The sequence below is a fragment of the Pteropus medius genome, unplaced genomic scaffold (genome assembly GCF_902729225.1).
Source record: "Pteropus medius unplaced genomic scaffold, Ma_sr-lr_union100, whole genome shotgun sequence".
In the NCBI taxonomy this organism is placed as follows: Eukaryota; Metazoa; Chordata; class Mammalia; order Chiroptera; family Pteropodidae; genus Pteropus; species Pteropus medius.
The window spans coordinates 5908169-5930464 of record NW_024344370.1 but is presented as its reverse complement, the minus strand read 5'-3'; the positions used below and the strand labels follow the sequence as shown (position 1 = coordinate 5930464).

At 35.3% G+C, this 22296-nt stretch overlaps 1 protein-coding gene across 2 annotated transcripts in view; it reads right to left on the bottom strand.

Annotated features, from left to right (window-relative positions):
- Window positions 1-15402, bottom strand: part of RAB3C (RAB3C, member RAS oncogene family) — a 233697-nt gene extending 218295 nt beyond the window's left edge. Inside the window, exon 1 of one of the 2 annotated variants that reach the window (XM_039869985.1) lies at window positions 15112-15402. In XM_039869985.1, coding sequence (XP_039725919.1) covers window positions 15112-15129 — 18 coding nt within the window. In that variant the 5' untranslated portion in view covers window positions 15130-15402. Of the gene's footprint in view, window positions 1-14304; window positions 14455-15111 lie in introns of those variants that run through there. The other variant, XM_039869984.1, reaches the window with a different exon arrangement.
- Window positions 15403-22296: the final 6894 nt, after the last annotated feature.

The following is a 22296-nucleotide window of genomic DNA, read 5'->3' as shown; positions in this document are numbered from 1 at the left end:
ATCAAACTTACTTAGACAAACACTATGCTCTGGGTATATTTTTAAAAGGCTACTACCAGAAACATGAGGGGATTTTTCTCCAAACTTCACTGTAAGAACTTGATAAAGCTCCTGAAGATAAAATTCACAAAAGTGTAGGCAACCCCTAAAACCGGGCCCCCAGAGTTTTTATCTCTTAGACTTTTTTCACAATTGCCTCCAGCAATTCATCAACTACAGTTTAGGTTTTCTTACTCCCAGTACTGGTTTCCACGGAGACTTCTGTTCCAATAAATTATGCTTCTCTGTATCAGCCTGTCTCTCCAATTTGGGGGGCAGCAGTTTTCCCTGTGACCTCAATTCTCTGATGAATCTAAGAAGACTTGTTAAATTTTAGTTTGTTCAGGTTTTTTCTTGTGTGAAAATGAGAGTGACAACATCCAAGCTCCTTACATACTAAACAGGAAACTCAAAGTCATTATCCCCATTTAAAAGATTAAATTAAGAGTATTTGAGAGGAAGCTAAAGTAGAGGTGTCCTTGTTTTTCAACAGGGTGTCTTGATTTCTCTGAGCCTGTACTGAGACCTTACTACGTGGACTAATGTTTTCTTCAAGAGTCATGGACACAGGCTCAGCTAGTCTACCTTTCCCTTCACCAAACGAACAAGCCTCAAAATTCAATCACAGAGGAGAATATGGAAGACATAAGGGTGTTTCTTCTTTTTGCTTTAGGAAAAATCTATTACTTTGTTGAGGAGAGGCATGACTTAAATTGGATATATTTTAAAATTCATTATAATGTTTTTTTAATCTCCCTTGACACCTATAGATATATATTGCTAAATGTTAAGTAAAAGGAAATGAAGTTTATCAAACCATGTAAAAATGGTCCCTATTAGTATCAAAGAACATTGTCCTCAGCCACACTATAGTTCACTCCTGGCGTAGTTACAGAAGGTTCACAGAGGGGAAAGAGCCTATGAGGGGGCTGTGCTGCACAGAGTAAAGGGGAGGTCCAGACCAAAGAGAGAAGAGTGTAAACAAGGTCTTCTGGGAAGGGAAACAGAGTGGCTAGGAGAGGTCTCTGGACTCCAGTGATGCAATACTGACAGCTGCAATGAAGCGGAGCCCTGGTCCCAGCAGCTCCAGCACATCCTCACAAATGTTGAAGCCAGAGGGTCATTACTGCAGTCCCAGGATGCCAATGAGTGCCTAGCTACTGGTCATCCAGGCCATATGAATCATAGTGTGAGAAGAGGTAGAAAAACACCATTCCACTTCTTTTCTAGACATTCTGAAATTATGTGCATACAGACACATCTGTGAAAAAGTGTACTCTCTATTATTGTGTGATATAAATATGGATAAAGAGCACACACTCTATGGTCAGGCTGCCTGAGAAGGATTTCGGGTCTGCTACTCATGTAAATTTGGGCATGGGTTTTGTATTGTTTTGTTTTTAATTATTCTAAGCTGAAATTTTTTCATCTATAAAATAGAAATGAGTTAGATAATCAAAGTAAAATCGTTGGCATGTGTTAAGTTCTTGATTACAGCCTCCATCATTATCTTTGTTATTCTTCTTGTTGCACTGAAATGATATACAAGCCGTTCATTTTCTTCACCAACTCCCAGTGATGCTACTCTTTGAAATAGAAATTGTCAATTTTATAGAATATGCTTCATTTCATTTCCTAACTTTACGGGACGAGAGATTTTGACACCTAACACTTTCACTCTGTAAAATTTCATAATTGTTGAAATGAACACTTTATAATTATTCTCTCATATCAAATATGAACTGAAACAAAGAACATTCATCAAAATACCTCTTAGGATAAAAGCTGAGGCCCTAAGGGACCTGCGTGCAGATAGAAGTGTTCTGTGGTCTGGAGAGGCTGTGGGAAGGGTAATGCAATCAAAGGCCACATATCCTGTGATATGACCTGTGCTATAACACTGCCTGCCACCCAGTAACTTCTGGAGAGTGACTAAACTCATGAAACCCTTGGGTGTGAGTAGACTTATAAAAATTGGGATAGGGCTGAGTTTTAGGTATCGACTAAAAAGGGAGCAGAATTCAAGTAATACATGATAAGAAATGCATGAGAAAGGCAGCTCCAGGAATTCACAGTAATTATGGAAAAATTATTCTCTTACATGGCCTTGGAGTTGGTTATAGGGGAAGTTGAACCTAATTTCTGATAGTGAGTTGGTAAATTGTCGAAGTCCAGAATATCATTATGAAAAGCAACACTGCATTATAAATTTAAAAGTTGCTAAGAGACTAACTAGATCTTAATTGTCCCTATCGCACAAAAGAAATGATAATTATGTGAGGTGTTAGCTAACACTACAGTGGTAAACATATCAAAAATATAAATGTATCAAGTAAAACATGTTGTATACTTAAACTTATACAATGTTATTTGTCAATTATATCTCAATAAAAATAAATTTTTTAAAAAGTCCACAATATCATTATTTCGAGGTAAGAAATCATTAAAAGGCTTCCATCTATACATATAAAATATTATATATAACATAGAAATACAAATATGTATTATCTTGCATACATGGTGGTTATCTCCATCCTTTCCCTCAAACTTCTCTAAAATAATGGCAAAGGATTTTAACAAACGTAAAATTCGATATAGGCATAGAGAAGTAGAAAAAAGAGGTCAAAGTTTGAGATTTGGAAGTGAGTAGCTGGAGAAAGGGAATCCTAAGCCTGCTAGGGAAGTCCACAAGAACCCTTACACTGCGGAGCCTGGAATAGCCTTAGAATTGGATATGCTAGATGTCTTGATTATGGGATAGGGCTAAGTGGTCAATTCTCCTGGTTTGCCTGAGACTGAGGGGTTTCTTAGGACACAGCAGGACTTTCAGTGCAAAACCCAACAAGCTGGAATAGTTGGTCACCCTGGGTATGATCAGGGCATGCAAACAGAATCAGCTGAAAGTCCAAGCCCCACATCTCTCCCTGACCCCAAATAGCCAAGCAGCCCTCTTCCCTGTATACAATTTTATTAAAACAAAATTAAGTTATAAATATATTTAACAATTGTTTTTGACATTCACACTTCCTATATGCAGAGAGTCAATTTATAAAAATGAAAAGGCCTCTTTCTTAGCAACAAATGTAAAGAAACCTTTAAAACTTTTCTCATGATCGTGGATAAAATATACATAAGCCTTCTTATCATTTCTTGGTAGCGAGAAATAGCAGACACAATGATCTCAAATACCTACTCTCTCTAGTTAGAAACCCTATTATTAAGGAATACAAAATGAAATCCTCATAGATCCAAGATTTCCAAACATAGGACCTCCACCTGAATTCGGCATAATTTAAATATTTAAGGTGGGGCCAAGTATGTGTAATTTTTAAAGCCTTCGTATAATTCTTTTAATCGATCAGATTTGGAATTCATTGTGTTAACCAATGTCCACATAGAAGCCAAGGTAGGTGTACACCGTCAAGCCCTCAGGGATGTATGTAAGGAGACATTGAGTACTCTGACATTCAGGCCTATATCCACAGGATGTGGAAAAGGAATCGCAGAGCTCTCTACTAGCTGCTGTCTTCACTGACACCCTTTCTGCTAATAGTGAAAATAAATCTCCTCACCATAATGCCGACTCTGCAGAGAGGGTCTATACCCTAGAATGCCCAACCTACCCAGACAAGCTGAATGCTGAGGACTGTGTTATTTCTACCCCGATAAGAGCCAGAACCTTCTGAGGGCTGGTGATATAACTCACTCTGAGCTCCCTGTCAGACAATAAGGTACGACCTAGTAAGAAGCAGTAATAGTGTTCTCAGAGCGTATTCTCCTCTTCTCTCTCAGCTCTGTGGAAGGTGGCCTTGACTTTCTATATCAGTTATTTTTAAAATTAACACAAGGTTAGACTTTACTTTCCTTTACTATATAAGAAAGCACCCAACAGCTACAGGAGGCAGTGCCCAAATTAAAACCACGAAATGAATGTCTCTTGCAATAGTATCTCTTCCTGACAAGAAAATAAAAATTAAACGTAATGGACATACCTAGTACTATTCAGTACAAGGAAAAACCTCTTTTAAAAATAACCCAGTAAAATACTCTGAAAATTCTCACTGAAGGACAAAAAAGCCTAAATTTTAATATTAGTACATGTGTTTCCTAAGAAATGTTCATCGTTAAACATTTTTAAAATTAAATATTATTTTTAAATATTTAAGTCCTTAAATATTTAAGCCTCAAGATTTGCTACAAATATTCCTTACAAATCTTGACATTTTTCTTCCCTCATTCCATTCATCAAAGTAGGTTATGTGCAGGAGCAAACGTCCCACTGTCCACACACTTATGAAACAAAGGGACTATCTGTACCATTCTTGAGGAATTCGGTAGTTAGCAGCCTACATATTTGTGTTTCCAGATTGTGCAGGTCCACCAATTAGAATGCTTTATGGAGCCATTTTTCTAGTTATAATCACCCTTCTTTTTCATTCAAAAGCTACTGTTATTTACTACAAAGAACGAGTCCGCCCATGCACACTTATAAAGGAACGTTCACACACACAGGTGTGCTATGTTTCTGTTGTCCCTTTCATCAGCCCTACCACTCAGATAGGTACTCAGTGAATTAAACATTCAAAAGAAAAGAGATCTTTTATTGCTAACACCAGATGAGTGTCCTGTGAGAGTCATAGTTTGCTAATTGATACTTAACGCATCCTTTCTTCAAGCTCTTAAGGTTCCTCAAGCTACGGCCATTTGAAAAGAAATTATTCATCAGTTTTGGCTTGCAAGTTTCTCTCGCTGATGAGACTCAGAGCCACTGGATGCATCAGAGCCACTAGATGACTAATAAGTAAACACCCTTGATGAGCTAAAGTTAAACTAAAAGCAGTCTGACTAATAATGAGAGGCTCAACGCCCCATCTCTTAAAGTTACATTATGATTTGGGTTTTGAGACAATAAAAAGCTGAGAGTGTAGGAGGCCTAGCAGGCACAGAATAAGACTTTTTCAGCTTGCTAGTCCTAAATTCCTAGTACTAGACTCAATCCAATCATCTTACAGAAAAGTGCATCAGGGAATTACTGACTCTGCCTCTTTATCATTCAGTAGGCAACTGAAGACTTAGAATATCAACCCTATGGTTTCAGTGGACAGAAAAATATTTCATGACCCCCAATAAAATTGACTAATGCTTCAAACCAATCTGAAACATGTTGGTGTTGGAAAAGTATTTTGTTAATGCTGCTAAGGAATATATTAATTGGCAAAAGAAAGCAATTTTTAAAATTACCTTATTTTTACAATTTTCACCTTGTTAAAATTTTATAGTGTCATGAAGCCCACAATTTTATTTGAAAAACACAAAGAAAATTATAGCATTACAAAAACAATGATCATAGAATGCAAATAAATTATAGAAATTAAAATATAAACATAAATCTTTCGGCAGTATATAAAGAATAATCAAAGCACTCATACTATTATTTACATTACTATATCACCTTTTCTATAAGAAGCTCACTGCGCTTTCTCGATTCTGCACACTACTGTAAATGAATCCTATTACACTTTTCCAATACTCAAATATGTCATCCCAAGAGAGTACACCAATCTTTACTTGGCAACATGGCAAGCTTCTCATGTAAAAAGTAGCTAACATTGAGCATAAAGGAAAAGTACAATAAGTAAAATGAACAGTACCACAGTAGGCTTAACAAAAAGCTGCAGATGACAGGAAAAAAGTCAATGAAATCGAAGATAAATCAACAGAAATGGTACAATTGACAGAAAGAAGGAAAAATTTAAGAAAAAATGAGCAGAACCTTGGTGATTTGTGGAACAATATCTGAAGTCTAAGATACATGTAACTGGAGTCTCAGAAGAAAAAGGGAATGGGATAGAGAAACATTTGAAGATATAATGGCTAAATGTTTTTCAAATGTGAAAAACATAAACTTATATATCTTAGAAGCACATTCAAATCCCTAAGCTAACTACATATAAAGAAAACTACACCTAGGCATATCATAGTTAAACTGTTCCAATTCAAAGGTAAATGGAAAATCCTGAAAACAGAAAAGAAAAAGTTACATATTACAAACTAGGGTACAATAATATGAAGAACAACTGACTTCACGTTATAATGTAGGTCACAGAAAATGAAACAAAGTACTGAAAGAAAAAAATCAACAAAAAATTTATATGCAGCAAAATTATCATTCAAAAATGAAGGCAAAATAAAAAAATTATCAGATGAACAAAAACAGAGAATTTGTTGCCAGTGGATCTTTACTACAGGAAATGCTAAAGGAAGTTGTTTAGACTAAAAGAAAATGACACCAGATAGAAACTCAGATCTACAGGAAGAACATAGGAAATGGCAAAAAGGTGGTTGGCAAACATAAATATATATTTTTTTCTTTTTTATTCTTTTCTTCTCTTAATTAAAAAAATACATATATTGTTCAAAGCTAAAATTATAAAACTGTATTGGTTATTTTTAAAAAATGCAGATGCAACATATATGTCAATATTTCACAAAGGATGAGGTAAGTAAAGCTACCATATTTATGTAAAGTAATACAATATTAAGTAGACTATATAACAAGTTGAAGATGCATATTATAATCCTTAGAGTAAAAACTAAAAAATGCAAAAAAATGTATAGTTAGAAAGCCAGCAGAAGAATTAAAATATTTGAAAGTATTTAGAAAGTAATTAAGCAAAAGAAGGCAGGAAAGAGGAAACAGAGGAACAAAAAAACAGGATAAATAAAAAAAACAAATGGCAAAAAAGTAGCTTTAAAGTTAACCTTATTGATAAGTGAAACATATGAAAAGGAATAAAAATTCCAATTTTTCAGCAGAGATTTCCCAGACTGGATTAAAAATGCAAGGCCAACTTATATTCTGACTAGAAGTTTCACGCTATAAAGATACATATAAGTTGAAAGTAAAATTATAAACCTTTATAACATATATGCCTATATTATACATATAAAATACTATGAAAACACTATTATGGCAAGAAGTATTGCCAGAGATAAAAAGGGATATTTAATAATAATAGAAAGAAAAATTTTTCAGGAAGATACAATTAGAAATGTGTGTGTACCTGATAAGTTCATAATATAGGAAGCAAAACCTGGAAGAACTAAAAGAAATAGATAAATTGACAATCATAGTTGGAGATTTTAAAATCTTTTTCTCAATAATTGTTAGAAAAACTAGACAAAAAATCAATAAGCATATAGATGACCTTAGCAACACCACACAACACCATGACCTAATTGCCATTTATAGACCATTCACCTCACAACTGCAGCACAAAGCATGCACAAGGCACATGGAATGTCCATGAAGTTAGACTACATACTGGCCTGAAAACAAGTCTAGAAGTTTTCAGAAGATTAAAATCTTAAAGAATATGTTCTCTGGTAGCAATAGAATTTAAATAGACATCAATATCAATAAAATATCTGGAGAAAACACAGGTATTTGAAAATTAAACAACATACTTCTAAACCCTTGGATTAAGAAAAACATCATAAGAAAATGAGCAAATAGTTTGAAATAAAATATAACGCAAATAGTACACACAGAAATTGGTGGGAGTCAACTAAAGTCGTACTTAGAGGGAGAGTTATCATTTTAAATGTTTATATTTATTAAATAAAAAGATACATACTCAGTGATCTAAATTTCTACTCTAAGAAGCTTGAGAAAGAAAAGTTCTACTGAAGTATAAGGAATAGTTATTTTTTAAAATCCCAATTCAATAAAATACAAAATAAACAACAGAAAAGTTTACAAAGGCAAAAGTTGGTTATTTAAAGACATTAATAATATTGGTAAACATCTATGAGACTGGTGAGAGAAAGAATTCAAGTTATCCATAATGGAATGAAAGGAGATATTGTTACAGATCCCAGAGAAATTAAAGTATAAGAAAATATTTTGAACCCTTTATGTCAATAAATTTGAAAAATTAGGTGAAAAACATAATTTACCAAAACTGACTCCAGATGAAATGGAAAATTTTGTATGTGCATAATTAGCTTTCTATTGCTATCATAATGAATGTTTAATATAACGCCCAATTATTATTTATTGAGTCAGAAGTCTGGACACAGTGTGACTCAACTGGATCCTCTGCTCACTCTTCTCAGGCATTAATCAGAAGTCCAAAATCAATGCGTCAGCTGGGGTGGGTTTCTCTCTGGATGTTCTGGGGAAGATTCCACCTCCAAGCTCTTTCAGGTTATTGATAGAATTCAGTTGGTTGTGGTTGTAGGAATGAGGTCCCTGTTTCCTTGCCTTCTTCATTTTCAAGCCAACAATCCTCATGCATCAAGCCTTTGACTTTCCCTTCTACCACATCTCTCTGAATCCAGCAAAAGAAAATCCTCTGTTTATAAGGGGTCATGTGATTAGATTGGACCCACATGAGAATCCAAATTAATCTCCTTAAAGTTCCATAACATTAATTTTATCTGTGAAGTCTCTTTCATTATATAGCTTAATTTGTTCACATATTCCAGGGATTAGGGCACAGACATCTTTTTTTTTTTTGGCAGGGGTTGGGGGTGATGCCATTCTGCCTACCACAGTATACTAAAGGGAGATAGATGATAGATGGATAGATAGAGTAGGTAGGTTGGTAGGTTAGTAGATAGATAGGATAGGCAGTTGGATGACAGATATATGTATATCAAAAAAGTTGAACTCGTTAAAAAATTTTGTTCCAAAAAGAGAACTATAGGCTCCAATGGCTTCGTTACTAAATGCTATCAATTTAAGGACCAAAATATATCAATCTTACACACCAAAATCACCTAGAAAACAGGCAAAAATTTTGAATACTTCTCACTTTATTTTATGAGGCCTGCATAACTCCAATATTATAACCTCATAAAGACATTAGAAGAAAATCATAGACCAATATCCATCATGAACTTGAATGCAAAAATCCTCAAGGAAATATAATCAAACCGAATCCAGTAATACAAAAAAGGAACACTACATCATGACTAACGGGTTTATCTAAGGAATACCAGATTAACTCAAAAGCAATCAATATAACCCAACAGAAAAAAGGAGATAAACTATGTGATCACCCCCAACATTAGAAAGGAAGACGTAAACAGCTTCAATTTGCAAATGATATGATTATTTATGTAGAAATCCTTAAGGAATCTTTTTTTTAATCTAAAAAAAAAAAAATCTAACAGAAATAATAAATAAAAATGTAGCTAGGTCTCAGGACACAGTCAAGACAAAGAGAAAAAAGGAAGTGTAGAGTACAGTACAATCACATCTATATTTAATAACCTAGATTTCATCAAAATCAAAAAAATTTTATCAAAGGGCACTATTAAGAGTATGAGTATTTAAGCCACAGACTGGCAGAAAATATTCTTAAATATATTTAAAGAACTAGTTTCAAAATTATATAAAGATCTCCTGCAACTAAACCATGAAAAGGCAGCTCCATAACAGAAAAAAGGCTAAACAGACACAAAAGATATACAAATAGCCAGTAAACGAATGAAAATATGCTAAACGTCATTTGTCATCAAGAAAATGCAAATTTAAATCACGAGATACCACAAAACATCCATTGAAGTCACTAAAATTAAAAAGGCCACTGACATCATACATTATTGAGGATATAGAATCACTGGAATGCTTAGACATTGCTAGTGAGAATGTAAAATGGTACTACCACTTTGACTAAAAATTTCAGTTTTGTATAAAGTTAAACATACATATACCCTTTATCGCAGCAATTCTGCTTCTAGGCATTTATCCAAGAGAAATGAAAACATTTCAAAGAGACAAACATGATCATATTATAGCCTTCATCAAAATGGCCTCAAATGGAAAATTACTCAAAGTCCGTCAACAAGAGAGTGGATTTAAAGAGTATGATAGATTAATACAATAGTATAATATGCACTAATAAAAAAAATGAATCATTGATAAATGCAACAATATGGACAAATCCTCTCTACATTATTTTGAGCAAAATAAGCCAGACTCAAGAGTACATACTGCATGTTTTACTATATGTCCATATTGTGTTTTACAGAGCTATGTGAAGTTCTAGAATAAACAGAACTAATTTATGGTGAAAAAAGTTGACTTCATTGTGTCAGTGGATTAACTGGAAAAAGAGCATGAATGAAGGAACTTTTTGGGTTGATTGGAAATATTCCAGTTTATAGTAGTGTGTGTTAAAAAAAAGGTATGTCCATTTATCAAAGTTCATCAAATAGTTAAGATTTATGAATTTCAATGTATACAAATATCTCAAAAAAACTTTAAATAAACAAATGAAAATGCTAAAAATCTATATAATTCCAAATAAATCTAAAAGATCTAATTTTTGCAGACGATAGTACCCTTGGTGATAAAATGTGACCTTCTAAGATGGTTCCTCCAGAACAACTGCAGGAAAACCCATTCCTCAGTATAAAAATATAGTTTCTTCTTGGAATATAATGGTCAGGAAAGGAATTTCTAGTTCCAATATAAGCTTAAAATGGCAGAAGAAAATTGTGGTTGCACATGTAATAAATCCACAACTTCTAGGACAGAAAAGTGTAAATAGAAAATCATATTTATACCACAGAAGTTTATTTTTAGTACAGGTTAATTCCTCTCTCTATCCTCTACTTTCCTTTACAGAAGAAAGATGGATATTTCAAAAATTTGCTCAAATGGAATAAGAAAGTTCTTGTTCTTCTAAAGTCAACTAGGGGTTTTCTTTGTTTCTCTAAGTAATAAGGACTAAATTTCCATTTATTATAAAGATAAAGGGATTATCATTGAGGCGCGATATTGTCAGAAATTCAACAATAAGGAAATGCAAGAATGCCATGTATTTTCCATAGTCAAATGAAACAATGCTATTTAGACTTCATTTCTTTGTAAGTTGTTTTTGTATACAGCATGGCTATATTTAATATTAATTATGGTTTTCAGGTCAACTTTATATTCAGCCTACATCTATATTCTCTCTTCAGTCCTTATTTTTAGCCAAATAACCTGCCCCCTTTTTGCTCTCTGCTCCGTATATTGGGTAGTTGTTTTTTTTTTTTTTGAAGTTTCCCAAATAATCAGAAGGCTCTGCATTTATGAAATGACCTAAAAGCTTGTGGATAACAAAACTGAAGACTAAGCACTTAATTAGAGACAATAGACTCAACTCTGGTTCTAAAAGAGAATAAGTAGACCTGCAAAAATTCAAATCCAGGAGACACAAAGCAAGCCATTTTTTAAAATATTGGTCCTTCTCAATATTTAGTTTAGTTTTCTCAAGTTTATTTTATAAACAAAAGATACTTTTTTTTTCTTTTGAACCAAATGAATGAATCAATTCATATCGATAGTGCCCTCACTCTTTACACCACCCTTTTTTGTCTTCTTGGGGAACCCAAAATAATAAAGGAAAGGCATGGGCTTTCTAGACAGAGATCTGGCAGAATCTGGAATCAACTATGTTGGAAAAGTTCTTTCATCTTAATAAGCTACAGTTATCTTACCTGTAATTAATAATGCTGACTTTTAAGACTGTTTTATATTTTACACACACTCACACACACAAAGAGGTCTGCATGTAAGGCACAGTGCTTGGCACAGACAAAGTACTAGATAAACTGGAATTGGTAAGTCGGGATGATGAATCAAATGACAATTTGTACATCAGAGTCTTTCCCTCAAGTCATGAGCAGTGTTATTATCTATTTCATTTGGCCCTCAAGATTTATGGATACACTGAATAGCACAAAATGACTATCTTCTCCATTGAAATTCTAAACCCATCATTTGGAATACTTACCAAATGCTATTCCTAGTTATTTAGTTACAAAAGAAATACTTATATCAAAGACTATCAGTATATTATTTTAATAGTCACTATAAAAAACAATTATTATCCCTCATTGTGCATCAACTCAAAGAGCAATATCCTTCAGAAAATATGCATATATCAAAGACAATTACCTTGACTAGAACATCAAGATATAAGCACATCAAATCCTTTTAAAAGACATTATATCATTTTTAAAAAGATTCTTTTGATTTAAGAAAACATGTAAGTAAATTAGGACATCAGTAATTAAAGGGCTTGTTTTATTTTGCATCGACAAATGGATTAAATATTTTTAAATGTAGAAAAGAATCTCTTAGGATGATGCAATTATAAAGTTTTGCTTGCCACTCATTTTCCAGAAACCTAAAATAATAATGAAGTTCAGTCTTTAAATGGGGGAAAAAAAAGAAATGTCAGCTATTACTTTTGTTGCATTTTCATATATCGAAGTCACCTGGAATATGATTATGATTCAGAAGTAAGGGTGCTGAGACATTACTTGCCACTTAAAAAATATGTATACTTTTTATAAACTATGGTTACAGTTTTTATTCTTCTTATCATTATATATGTTTGCAAATCTGACAATAATAAAGAGAGAGTCACCATAACAACAGTTTACCCATTAAATTGAATCAATTAATGGGCTTTAATTAAATATACTACAAAAAAACAGTCTTTGATTTCTTAAAATATACATATCATTCATGATAGCACCTGGGTGTCTACATGGTTAAATTTCAAAAAATCTAGTCCAATGAATAGAGTACACAATAAATATGAAAATAACTCCATCCAGAAACAAATTAATTTTATTATCTATTTTTAGATTATTTCTTCATTAAAGTTCTGAGTAAAATAGGTAATTACAGTGCCTACTACATAGTTAATATAAAATTATTTAAAATATTTCCTAAGTCATTAATTTCATTCAATTTTGTAACATTTTAATGACTCTTCTGTACATTCTAAGTAACACATATGAAAATAAAAATCAAGGTGCAGCATGGTTAATTTTTTAATAATTTATTTTGACAGAAAGACTTCAGTGCCTATATGGGGCTGACTTAAATACTAACAATCTACTTTTAAAGTCTATTGTCAATGTTTACTTATAATCGAATATGATTAATTTAGCCAATTGGCTCCTGGCAGTATCTCCAGTAATGGAAAATTATCAGAAGGCAATATATCTTGATTGCAACAGCCTGTACCTTTATTGTCTGTCCAGATTCTTTTCATATCAGGTCTGTAATGAAAAGCTAAGTCACAAACGGAGGTATTAGGAAATACACAATGGGGCCGCTCTCTCTGGAACAAATCAAAATTTCAATAACTCATAAGGTAATTTGAGGGCTTCTATTATATAATTCTTCAACAAACAATTAAATTCTACAGATTTTTTTTTCATTTAACAGTCCAGTCAGTGTATATCTTAATATACATAACCCATAAAATAGACTAAAAGCAAATAGATGCATATGTTGAAAGTCCTTGATTCATGAAGAAAATCGTTGGAAAACGTTTAAGCAAGAATTAAAGTCAAGTATTCATACCGTTGAAATTGGCAGCAGAGATGAGTTCTCAAGAGAGAGAACTCGTCCCAAATGGTGTGTACCATTCTCCTCCAACCCCATTCATAAAGTGCCTTTCTGTTACGCAATAGGATCACTCTACTTGGTTAATGAAACACAGGCTGATGTTTAGCGTTCACTGGTTGTACATACGAACAAGAAAGCATCACTCATCTCTACTTAAAAACAAAACTTAATCAAGATGCTTAGGCACAGGAACCGGAGTCGAAGGAAGCAAACAACAAATGGGCACATCACTCAATAAAGCTCAGAACGGGGTCTCTGAAACGCGGGAGTAAACCAGTTGTGCATACAGCGATAAAAGGCTGGACACCTCTGGGATGAGCCAAGCCCCATCGTGCTTGCTATTTTCCGCTGATACGATTAGGGCCCTAATTGAAGAAAGGGGACTTTGAGGACTCAAACATTGGCTTCTCCTTTCTTAACGTGAATTCGCTCTATCCCGACTCCAGCAGAGAGCTCCAAACCCGGAATCTATGTTTAAGTCCGTGCGTTTGCACCGCTTTCACAAACCAGGAAAGCCAGGAGGGAAGATCAATGCCAATACAATATTGCACGTTTCCCTGACTTTTGTTTGCTCGGAATAACATTTTAGACAGACAGTCTCACCCTTCTTGTGGAGCCTGGGAAGATAATAAATACCCTATCCCTCATCCATACTGCCCCAATTACAGCTCCACGAAGCGTAGAGAAACCCAACTCTGTCCCCAGGACCTAGTCAGAGCCTCATCTTCGCGGGTGGCCGTCTGGACCTTCCCTTAGATCAGAAACAGTTTGTGCTTGGACCGAGGGTGAGAGCATCTCTCTCGATTCCTCTCGAGGCCATACTTTCTGTATAGACCCACCTGCATGGGAGCTTCGTGTCTCATTGTTCTCAAAATGTCCTTTCTGTCTGGCTAAGACAGCGCCGGCCGCGGCGCCGGGTCAAGCTTGCACAGTCCGCGCGCTCCACGCTCTGCACTCTTTGGCTTCGCTAACCGGCTCCAATATCAGCACTGGAGCTGTCCCCTTCTGGCGCCGCACACGCGTACTGGCTGGGAGACCCTTGTCCTCCTGGGAGTTGTAGTTCAGCCTAACCCGAGCTTCACTGTAAACCCACGAGCCGTGAACTACAATTCCCGGCAAGCCAGTATTTAAACAGAGTGCCTACTCCAGTCGGAATCGGCCGCGGAGCCTCCTTTCGCCTTTGGAATCGCTTCTGGTTATTACTCCTTCCAGCTTTCCAGCCCATTTTCTCACAAGGTGCAGGCAGAAGTGACCCCAGCTCTTCTCAGCGGGAGATTTTTTGTTTTCTACCTATCACATTCCAAAACTAGATTGTGATTTCCATGTTAGGAAACGCACTTACCTTGTGCTAATTACCGATACAAACGAACACTGCGCTGTGTTCTGGGGCTCTCCGCCCTACACCTCCCCATCCAGAATCGGGAAAGTTTATATATCTCCATAGGCAGAGTGGGTGGTTTTACAATCACATTAAACAAACATGGGGAAGAAAGACGATGAATACCACACGCATAAAGTGGCTTACTTGCACAATTGCATTAAGAAGGCGCGCGCGCGTTCACACACACACACACACACACACACACCCTAAAGTCGGTCAAATCGAGGTTTTGTGCAGAGCATGTAAAGGGACTCCCTCTACTTACCTTTCCGTATAGCTCCATTGCAAGTTGAGTTTCCAAAATTCTCAGTAATCCCTTCTTCTACGAATGAGGTTAGGGTCTTACGCAGGAAGCGGGGCTAAACCCACAACAATAGAAGGGGTGGAGGTTGCGACTGGCGGAGGGAAAAATAAGGAATGTGGCGAACAGCTGACTTAGATAAATAGCTTCTTTCCTCGGGAGGGAAAGCGTGGAGTCTTTAAGTGGCAGCTGCAGAGAAAGAGCTGAGAGTCTCTTAGGAAGTGCCAGGAGCGCGATCGTGCTGGGTAGCCCCTCCCAAATCCTCCCCCAGGCACCTTCCACCGTCATTAGCGCGCACACACAGCCGCTGCTGGCCCAGGGCCGGAGAGCTGATAGGGCACTGGTTATTTACCCAAAGCAAGTCACATAAAATGAACACATTCATCACCAGAGCCCAGAAGCACCGTCGCAGAATGAGATAGGGGACCCCTATTAAGTTATCCTGTCCTTTCTTTAACACAGAGTCATTCCTTACATTATAATCGTACTTCTCCCAGACTACTTCAAAAATGGTTTTGAAATCTCCGAACTGTCCTTTTATTACATTCATCTTCTCCCCTCAGTTGACTGATTCGTGTGAATTATTCTCTATACCCATTTACAGATACTCCTCTCCCCTTAAGAGTAAACGTTAATCAGTCCAGTAATTATCCTGCCTTTGGCAAGTCAAAACGTTTATTACTGGAGGCAGAGTGGAAAAGGAATGAACTTCATATTAGTACAGAGACATGAAAGTAATAACTTGAATCAGCTTGAAACTTCATTGTATTAGACAAGGCAGTAGAACGAAGGTTCTGAAACTTATATGTGCTTTAAAAAAATTTAGGGAAGGTTTCTTTTTCTCTTTTTTATTTTTTAAGTAATGCCTTTTATCGGTGGTTTTTATCCTGAGAGGGGTTAAAATAAATATTCTCAAAGCCTCTGTAGAGATTCTGATTCACTAGATGTGATGATGAGGCGTCTGGAAATTATCATTTTAACAAACACTCCAGCAATCCTGATGTAAGTGGTCCTATGCCACAATTCAAGAAACTCTGCCTTAAAAGAATTTATATGTAAGAGTTTTTCAAAGATACAAACCTTAAAAATTTCACAGATCAACTCAATAATGTAACAACAATATATTGAGGACCTACTATTTCCCATTAATTTTAGGGTTTTGTTTTTGTCTTTGTTTTAAGAAATCTAAGATCTGCCTTTTAATCTTGCAATCAGTGAAAATGTAATGTGATATCAATCTAGATAAATATTTTTATAACTACTCAGAAAATACATTTTAAAGTGCTCCTCTCAGCTGGGATTATGTGATGGTTAGGACAACTGCATCTAAATTAGCTAACAACAAAAATTAAAAGGTAAAAAGTAATCCGATATCAGTATGCTTCATGTCAACAGCTTATTAGAAATAAAACTTCTGCAATTTTTTTAAAAGGTCTATGTAAAGGTGCACCTCTTTATAATTTTTTTCCAGAGGAAGTACCAAAAAATAATACACTTATATGCATATAACTATTTGGCATATATATATATATATATATATATATATATATATATAAATTTTTAGGCGAGGCAACCCTTGATTGACCTCACAAATTGCAAGGACCTTGTCAGCTTACAATCCTTAATTTTTAATTTTTTTTAATTAATTAATTTTTTTTACGCCTACAGCACCTGGTCTTCCTAGATGGTCTCCCATCCAAGTACTAACCAGGCCCGCCACTGCTATTTGGCATTTAATAATAAAAAATCGCACAGCTACTTAGAGCTGTCTTTCTTTAGAAGAATTTCCTGTAATTTTTGTACTAGCATCACCTAAAATTCTCAGAGTTCAAGGAGTCTGCTCTCAGAGAACATATCTGAATATTACGAATGTTAAATAGTAATGGATTTACTATGCTTTGAGAAGTCCATCCTTTTTTGACATTTTACTAACATGATATATACCTCCTCAGTTTTCCAGTATGTCTCTTACTTATAGAAGAACTGAGTTTTGTTGGTAAAAAAAAAATTTTAAAGTTGCAAAAGTTTTTGGAAAACTTAGTTCTGTCATGTTTCTCATGTCTTTTTTGGATATTTAAGTGGGTAGAGGGAGTAAAAAAAAAAATACCCTAGGCAGGGATCAACTAAACAAACAAGGTAGACTGTAACTGATTATCTCTCTAAAGTCAGAACAAGACTACTTTAGCTTCATTTGAAATCATACCACCATCTAAGAGTTTCACTCCCAAGGTCACCAGATGACTGCTGGAGCTCCAGCTCTTACATCCACATTCTAGGCGGCAAGAAGGAACAAATGATGAAGGATATTTCCCCATCTTTTTAAGTGCACCGGTGCTCTTATATTACAGTGCCTAGAAGTTAAACTTATTGTCATACCTAGTTGCAAAGGAGGATGGGAAATGTAGTCCTTATTTTGGGAGAGTATGTGCCCAGCTGAAAATCAGCAATTCTGTTACAAAAGAAGAGAAGAATGGGTATTGGGAGACAGCTGGTAGTCTCTACCACAGAGCATTAGGGGGACTATAAGATACAGCTTGCTGCTTTTTCCCGTTTGCAATTTTACTGAAATGTAAATGTCTAATTATTTTAAAATTTACTCATTCTCAAGGATCTCTGTAATTTAATAGCAATCAAAAATCTTAAAAATTAAAGAACTACCCAAAAGTTAGAATACCATGGATCTTACTGAGGAAACAGGGAAAGAAAGAAGTCTTCTCCACTTACATAATGAATCTGGGGTTAGTTAATATGAAAAAGATTTTAAATGGCAAGATATAGTTAACAGAAGGCAGTAAATGATAGTCTATAACATAAGCACCTTCCATATTAGAATGTAGAGCAGGCTGAAAGGTCCTGAGTTCCAGAAAGGTCACTTACCTAGGGTCACATAGATCATTAGAGAAATAGGTGCGATGAGAACTCTTAAATGTTTTTCTTTAGGTTCAGTTTTCTTTTCATTGTTCCACATTGCTATTCGTTGTTGATTGGCTTTTTGCTACCCTGTGTTTATCTAATATTTAGTAGTATTTATGGGGTTTTTATTCATCTAGTTTACTTATTATTCACTTTGTCGTTATCAGTCCATGTCTGTGTCAGCTCTATTAAACAGTAAACGTCTATCAAGTAGAGTCAAATGGGGATAATTTATTTGGCTAAAACAGAGCCAAGAAAAAAGATAGTTAATTTAGTGTTTATTAGTAATAGTGATGTTGGTTGAGTAAAAAATAGCAATAGACATTTCGTTTTCATTACTGTTACCATCTCCCTGTTAGTAATTACACTGAAAAATAAAATATCTGGGATTTGGTATAAGAGATAAGGAAGCCCCTGGGGATTCACTTACTCCCTTACACAAGCCTTACTCACATACACAGCGCAAGGATATGGCTGGGTATCTAATCCCGGATATTTCTGAAACCATTTCCAACCAAGCAGGAGGTTTTTCTGACCCGAGCTCTGTCTGACTCATTGTATTAGTGCTGGCTTTGATTTCAACTTTGTGCAGCATTTGTATCAAGAAATGCTATTGATTGTCTCATGTTCCCTTTGGAAGAAATTAAACATCCCCATGATATCACTGATTTCTTTTTAATTAAAAGGAAAAATCATTTAACTCATTCCTGTTCATGAAGTTTCCAACCCAAATATAATCAATATAAGTAATGTGCTTTGTGAAAAATAAATAAATGTACTCCAGTTGAACGAAAAGAAAATGATACTTTCTCTTTATAATACAAATATGATACTTTTAATGATAGCCACTCTTTCTTCAATACCTACTCAGTGGTAGGCCCTTCGTATATATTATTCCATCTAATCCTCAATAATATTTCAAGATACTATACTTAACCTTATTTTCCAAAGAAGAAAATTAATGGAGAGGTTAAGTATTTTGCTTATAGACACCTAGCTAATAAGATGTTGGGCCAGGATTTAAAGCTCAAGGTTATCCGATTCCAAAGCCCAGACTCCTACCAATAATTTTTCTCATAAAAGGTAATGTTACTTCAAAAAAATGTTTTATAATCTCTTACAAAGAAGTTTTACCAGACTTCATTGCTGTTGACCTTGCTTGGGAACAAGGACGCTACACACAGTCCTCTCTTGGAATTGCTAGGTTATAATGTCTTTTTCATACAACACGTTTTCATTTAAAAACTGTCAGCATTTTCAGATAGATACTGATTCATTTGATGCATTAGAAATTACTAAGGAGCTTTGTATCAAATCAGATATTTGGTGAAGTATATATATATATTATATTTCCAGCTCATAAAAGACAGTTTTAGATTAAACAGATTATAATTATACAAATTATGTGAAAAACAGAGTACTAAACAATAATCTCCACATTTCATACAGAGTATTTATTTAGCTACAGGTTTCAGATTGATAACCTTGGGTAAAGGTTATGTGACCTACATCTTTATTAAGCTATGGTGTACTTCCAAAGAGATAGCTATCATGATCTTTTTAAAAAATAATTACTCTTATAAATCTATTACAAATTTTGAAAACAATTTTATGATCAAAGCCCAACTTAACTATGTGTAATTTAGATAATATGCTTTCTACCTCTAGGCTTCTCACCTGAACAGAACAGAGATGCCCTAAATGACATCTCTTGGAAGACTTGTAAGAGAGTGGAGTGTGTGTGTATGTGTTGCCGGTGGGGGTGGGAGGGTAGTGGTAGGGTGTGAGACAGAAAAGCATTCTGTTGGCCCCCAGCCAGAGTTCTTCTCATAGTCAGCCTGCATGCTTTCAGTAGCCAGGTACCTAGAGCTATGTGTTCACAGCTCTAAACTAAGGTTATACCTCAAAGCCAAGTACAGCTAGAAGAAGAATGAGGTTCATGACAAATATTTGTTCTGAACTTCCATAGCATTCAAAACATGTCAGATGAAAACACAAAGAAGGGACCTTACAGATAATCCAGCTCAATCCTCCCATTTTGTGAATAAGAAATTAGATCCCAGAAAAATGAAATGACTTACCTCAAGCCCCACGGGTCATTCGATACTGTTGAAGGGCTCTGACAAATATTGAGAAAAGACTGCTGTGAAAATATGTTATAATTTATTAACGAACTCAATTTTATGTGTATCGATAATTTTCATTGAATTATTTTTAGATTTACAGATTATAATTTAAAATGAAGAGTCAAAAAAGCACTTCTGTCTTCATCCTCGAGGGGGCTCCAAACTCGTTCAGGAAACCAGAGATAGAAAACAGGTAATATAACAAGAAATCAGCTGCAGAGATAACACAAAGCAGTGCCTGATTAGCTACCTTCCCACGCTTATTATTAATAACTGCTGTAAAGATTTGTAGAGGAGAGTAATGATTAGTTCAAGGAAATTCTATGGAGAAGGAAATGATGCTTCTGGATAAGAAGGTCATCCAGTGGTAAATGTAGAATGAGAGACAGACTGGCAGACTGTCAAAGGAACTTAAAGATTATTTAGTTCTTCTTTCTAAGTTTGGAGATAAAGAAATCAAGCTTCAAAAATTGGTAACAACTCACCTAACATTGCATTAATTAATAAGAGACCCAGGACTAATCTGTAATTCACATGACATTGAGGCCAGGGTTCTTTGTAAATATACATTTCAACAATCACTGCTGGAACATTTATTTGCTGTCTCATAACTTAACCAAACTTTTGCTCAAAAATCATGAAATTATCACACATTAAATCAAAAGTCCAAAACCTCTTCCAAAAAGATATGTGATCTGTTGGTTATTTCTAATATGCTGGTTGAGAAACAATGTTGAGATCTGAAGAGAGTTGAAGTATATAATACTTTTTCAAATAGAGGCTTATAAAATATTTTCAATTTTATTATTTTTTAAATGTGACATAATAATTAAGCTATAGACTAAAGTTTTATTATTTTTCTAATTAAAATTAAACTTAACCCAATTAAATTTTTCTAATAAAATTAAACTTTCTAATTAGTTAAAATTAATTAGAAAAATAATAAAGTTCAGTATCAACTGATTTGATAGGAATGAGGTCAAAGGTTTCTCCCTCCTTCTTCCTTCGATTACACAAGAACCCTAGCAGACAGGCAGGGCAGTCGAATGGTAAATACTATACATCTTTGATGATCACTGATCCTGCTCTTTTTTTCAGGTCAACATGGCCCATTCGCAGGCAGGTAGCACCATTTTCCCTGTGCCAAGCTAAATCACAGGAATCCTGATCAAAATCCCAAGGTTACAAGCATATTAGTGTATCGCTTAGCTTTGCTGTTATAACAGACAACCTAAAAACTTACTGATTTAAACAATGATCATTCTTAGTTCATGATTCTGTGGGTTGACAGTTGGGACTGGGGTTGTTGAACACTCTTTCTGTCTCAGTTGGATTCACACATAATTCTGCAGTCAGCTACAAGTCAGCAACGTGGCTTTGCTTCTTGGGGTTGCTTGGCTATTGGATGGGAATTGTGAGGGGGACCAGGCCATGTGGCTCTCATCTTCTCATAGGCTATCTCTAATCTGTACACATGTCAGCATTTCAGGGTTCTAAGAGAAAGAGCAGAAATATACGAGGCCTCTACAGGCCTAGATTTGCATCTGGCACAGCACTCCTTCTGCTGCATTATGATGGCTAGAAGAAGTCACAATTCAGCTCAGATGCAAGAAATGGAGAAATAAATTTGACTTTCTTGATGAAAGGCACTGCAAAGTCACATTTCAAAATGAATCAGATTCCAGAAGGTGTGGAGAATGTAGCCACTCTTAGAACCCACCAATCACAGGCCAGCATTGCATCGGGGCTGTACCATGTCAAAGGCTCTGCATGCCAGCGAGCCCTGGCCTCTGCCACTCTAGACAGCAGAACTCTACTGCCTTCCTGGCTTCAGGGGATGTGTCAACCTCATAAGGCTCCTCTTCAACCCTCAATCACGGTACTTCTGCTGATTAATTTTCTCTTTTGGAAATCCAATTTAATTATTTACACAGATCTAAGCTTTTAATAACAAAAATGTGTTCAGAAAATTCCTTTTAGCTCACCCACAATAGCCAATTACTTCTTCTGGCTATTACCTACTTCCAGAAGGTAAGTAAGGTAAGGATTCCAGGACAGAAGAACTCACAGGCCTCATCGCCACTACTGCGAGGGAAGAACACTTTTCATT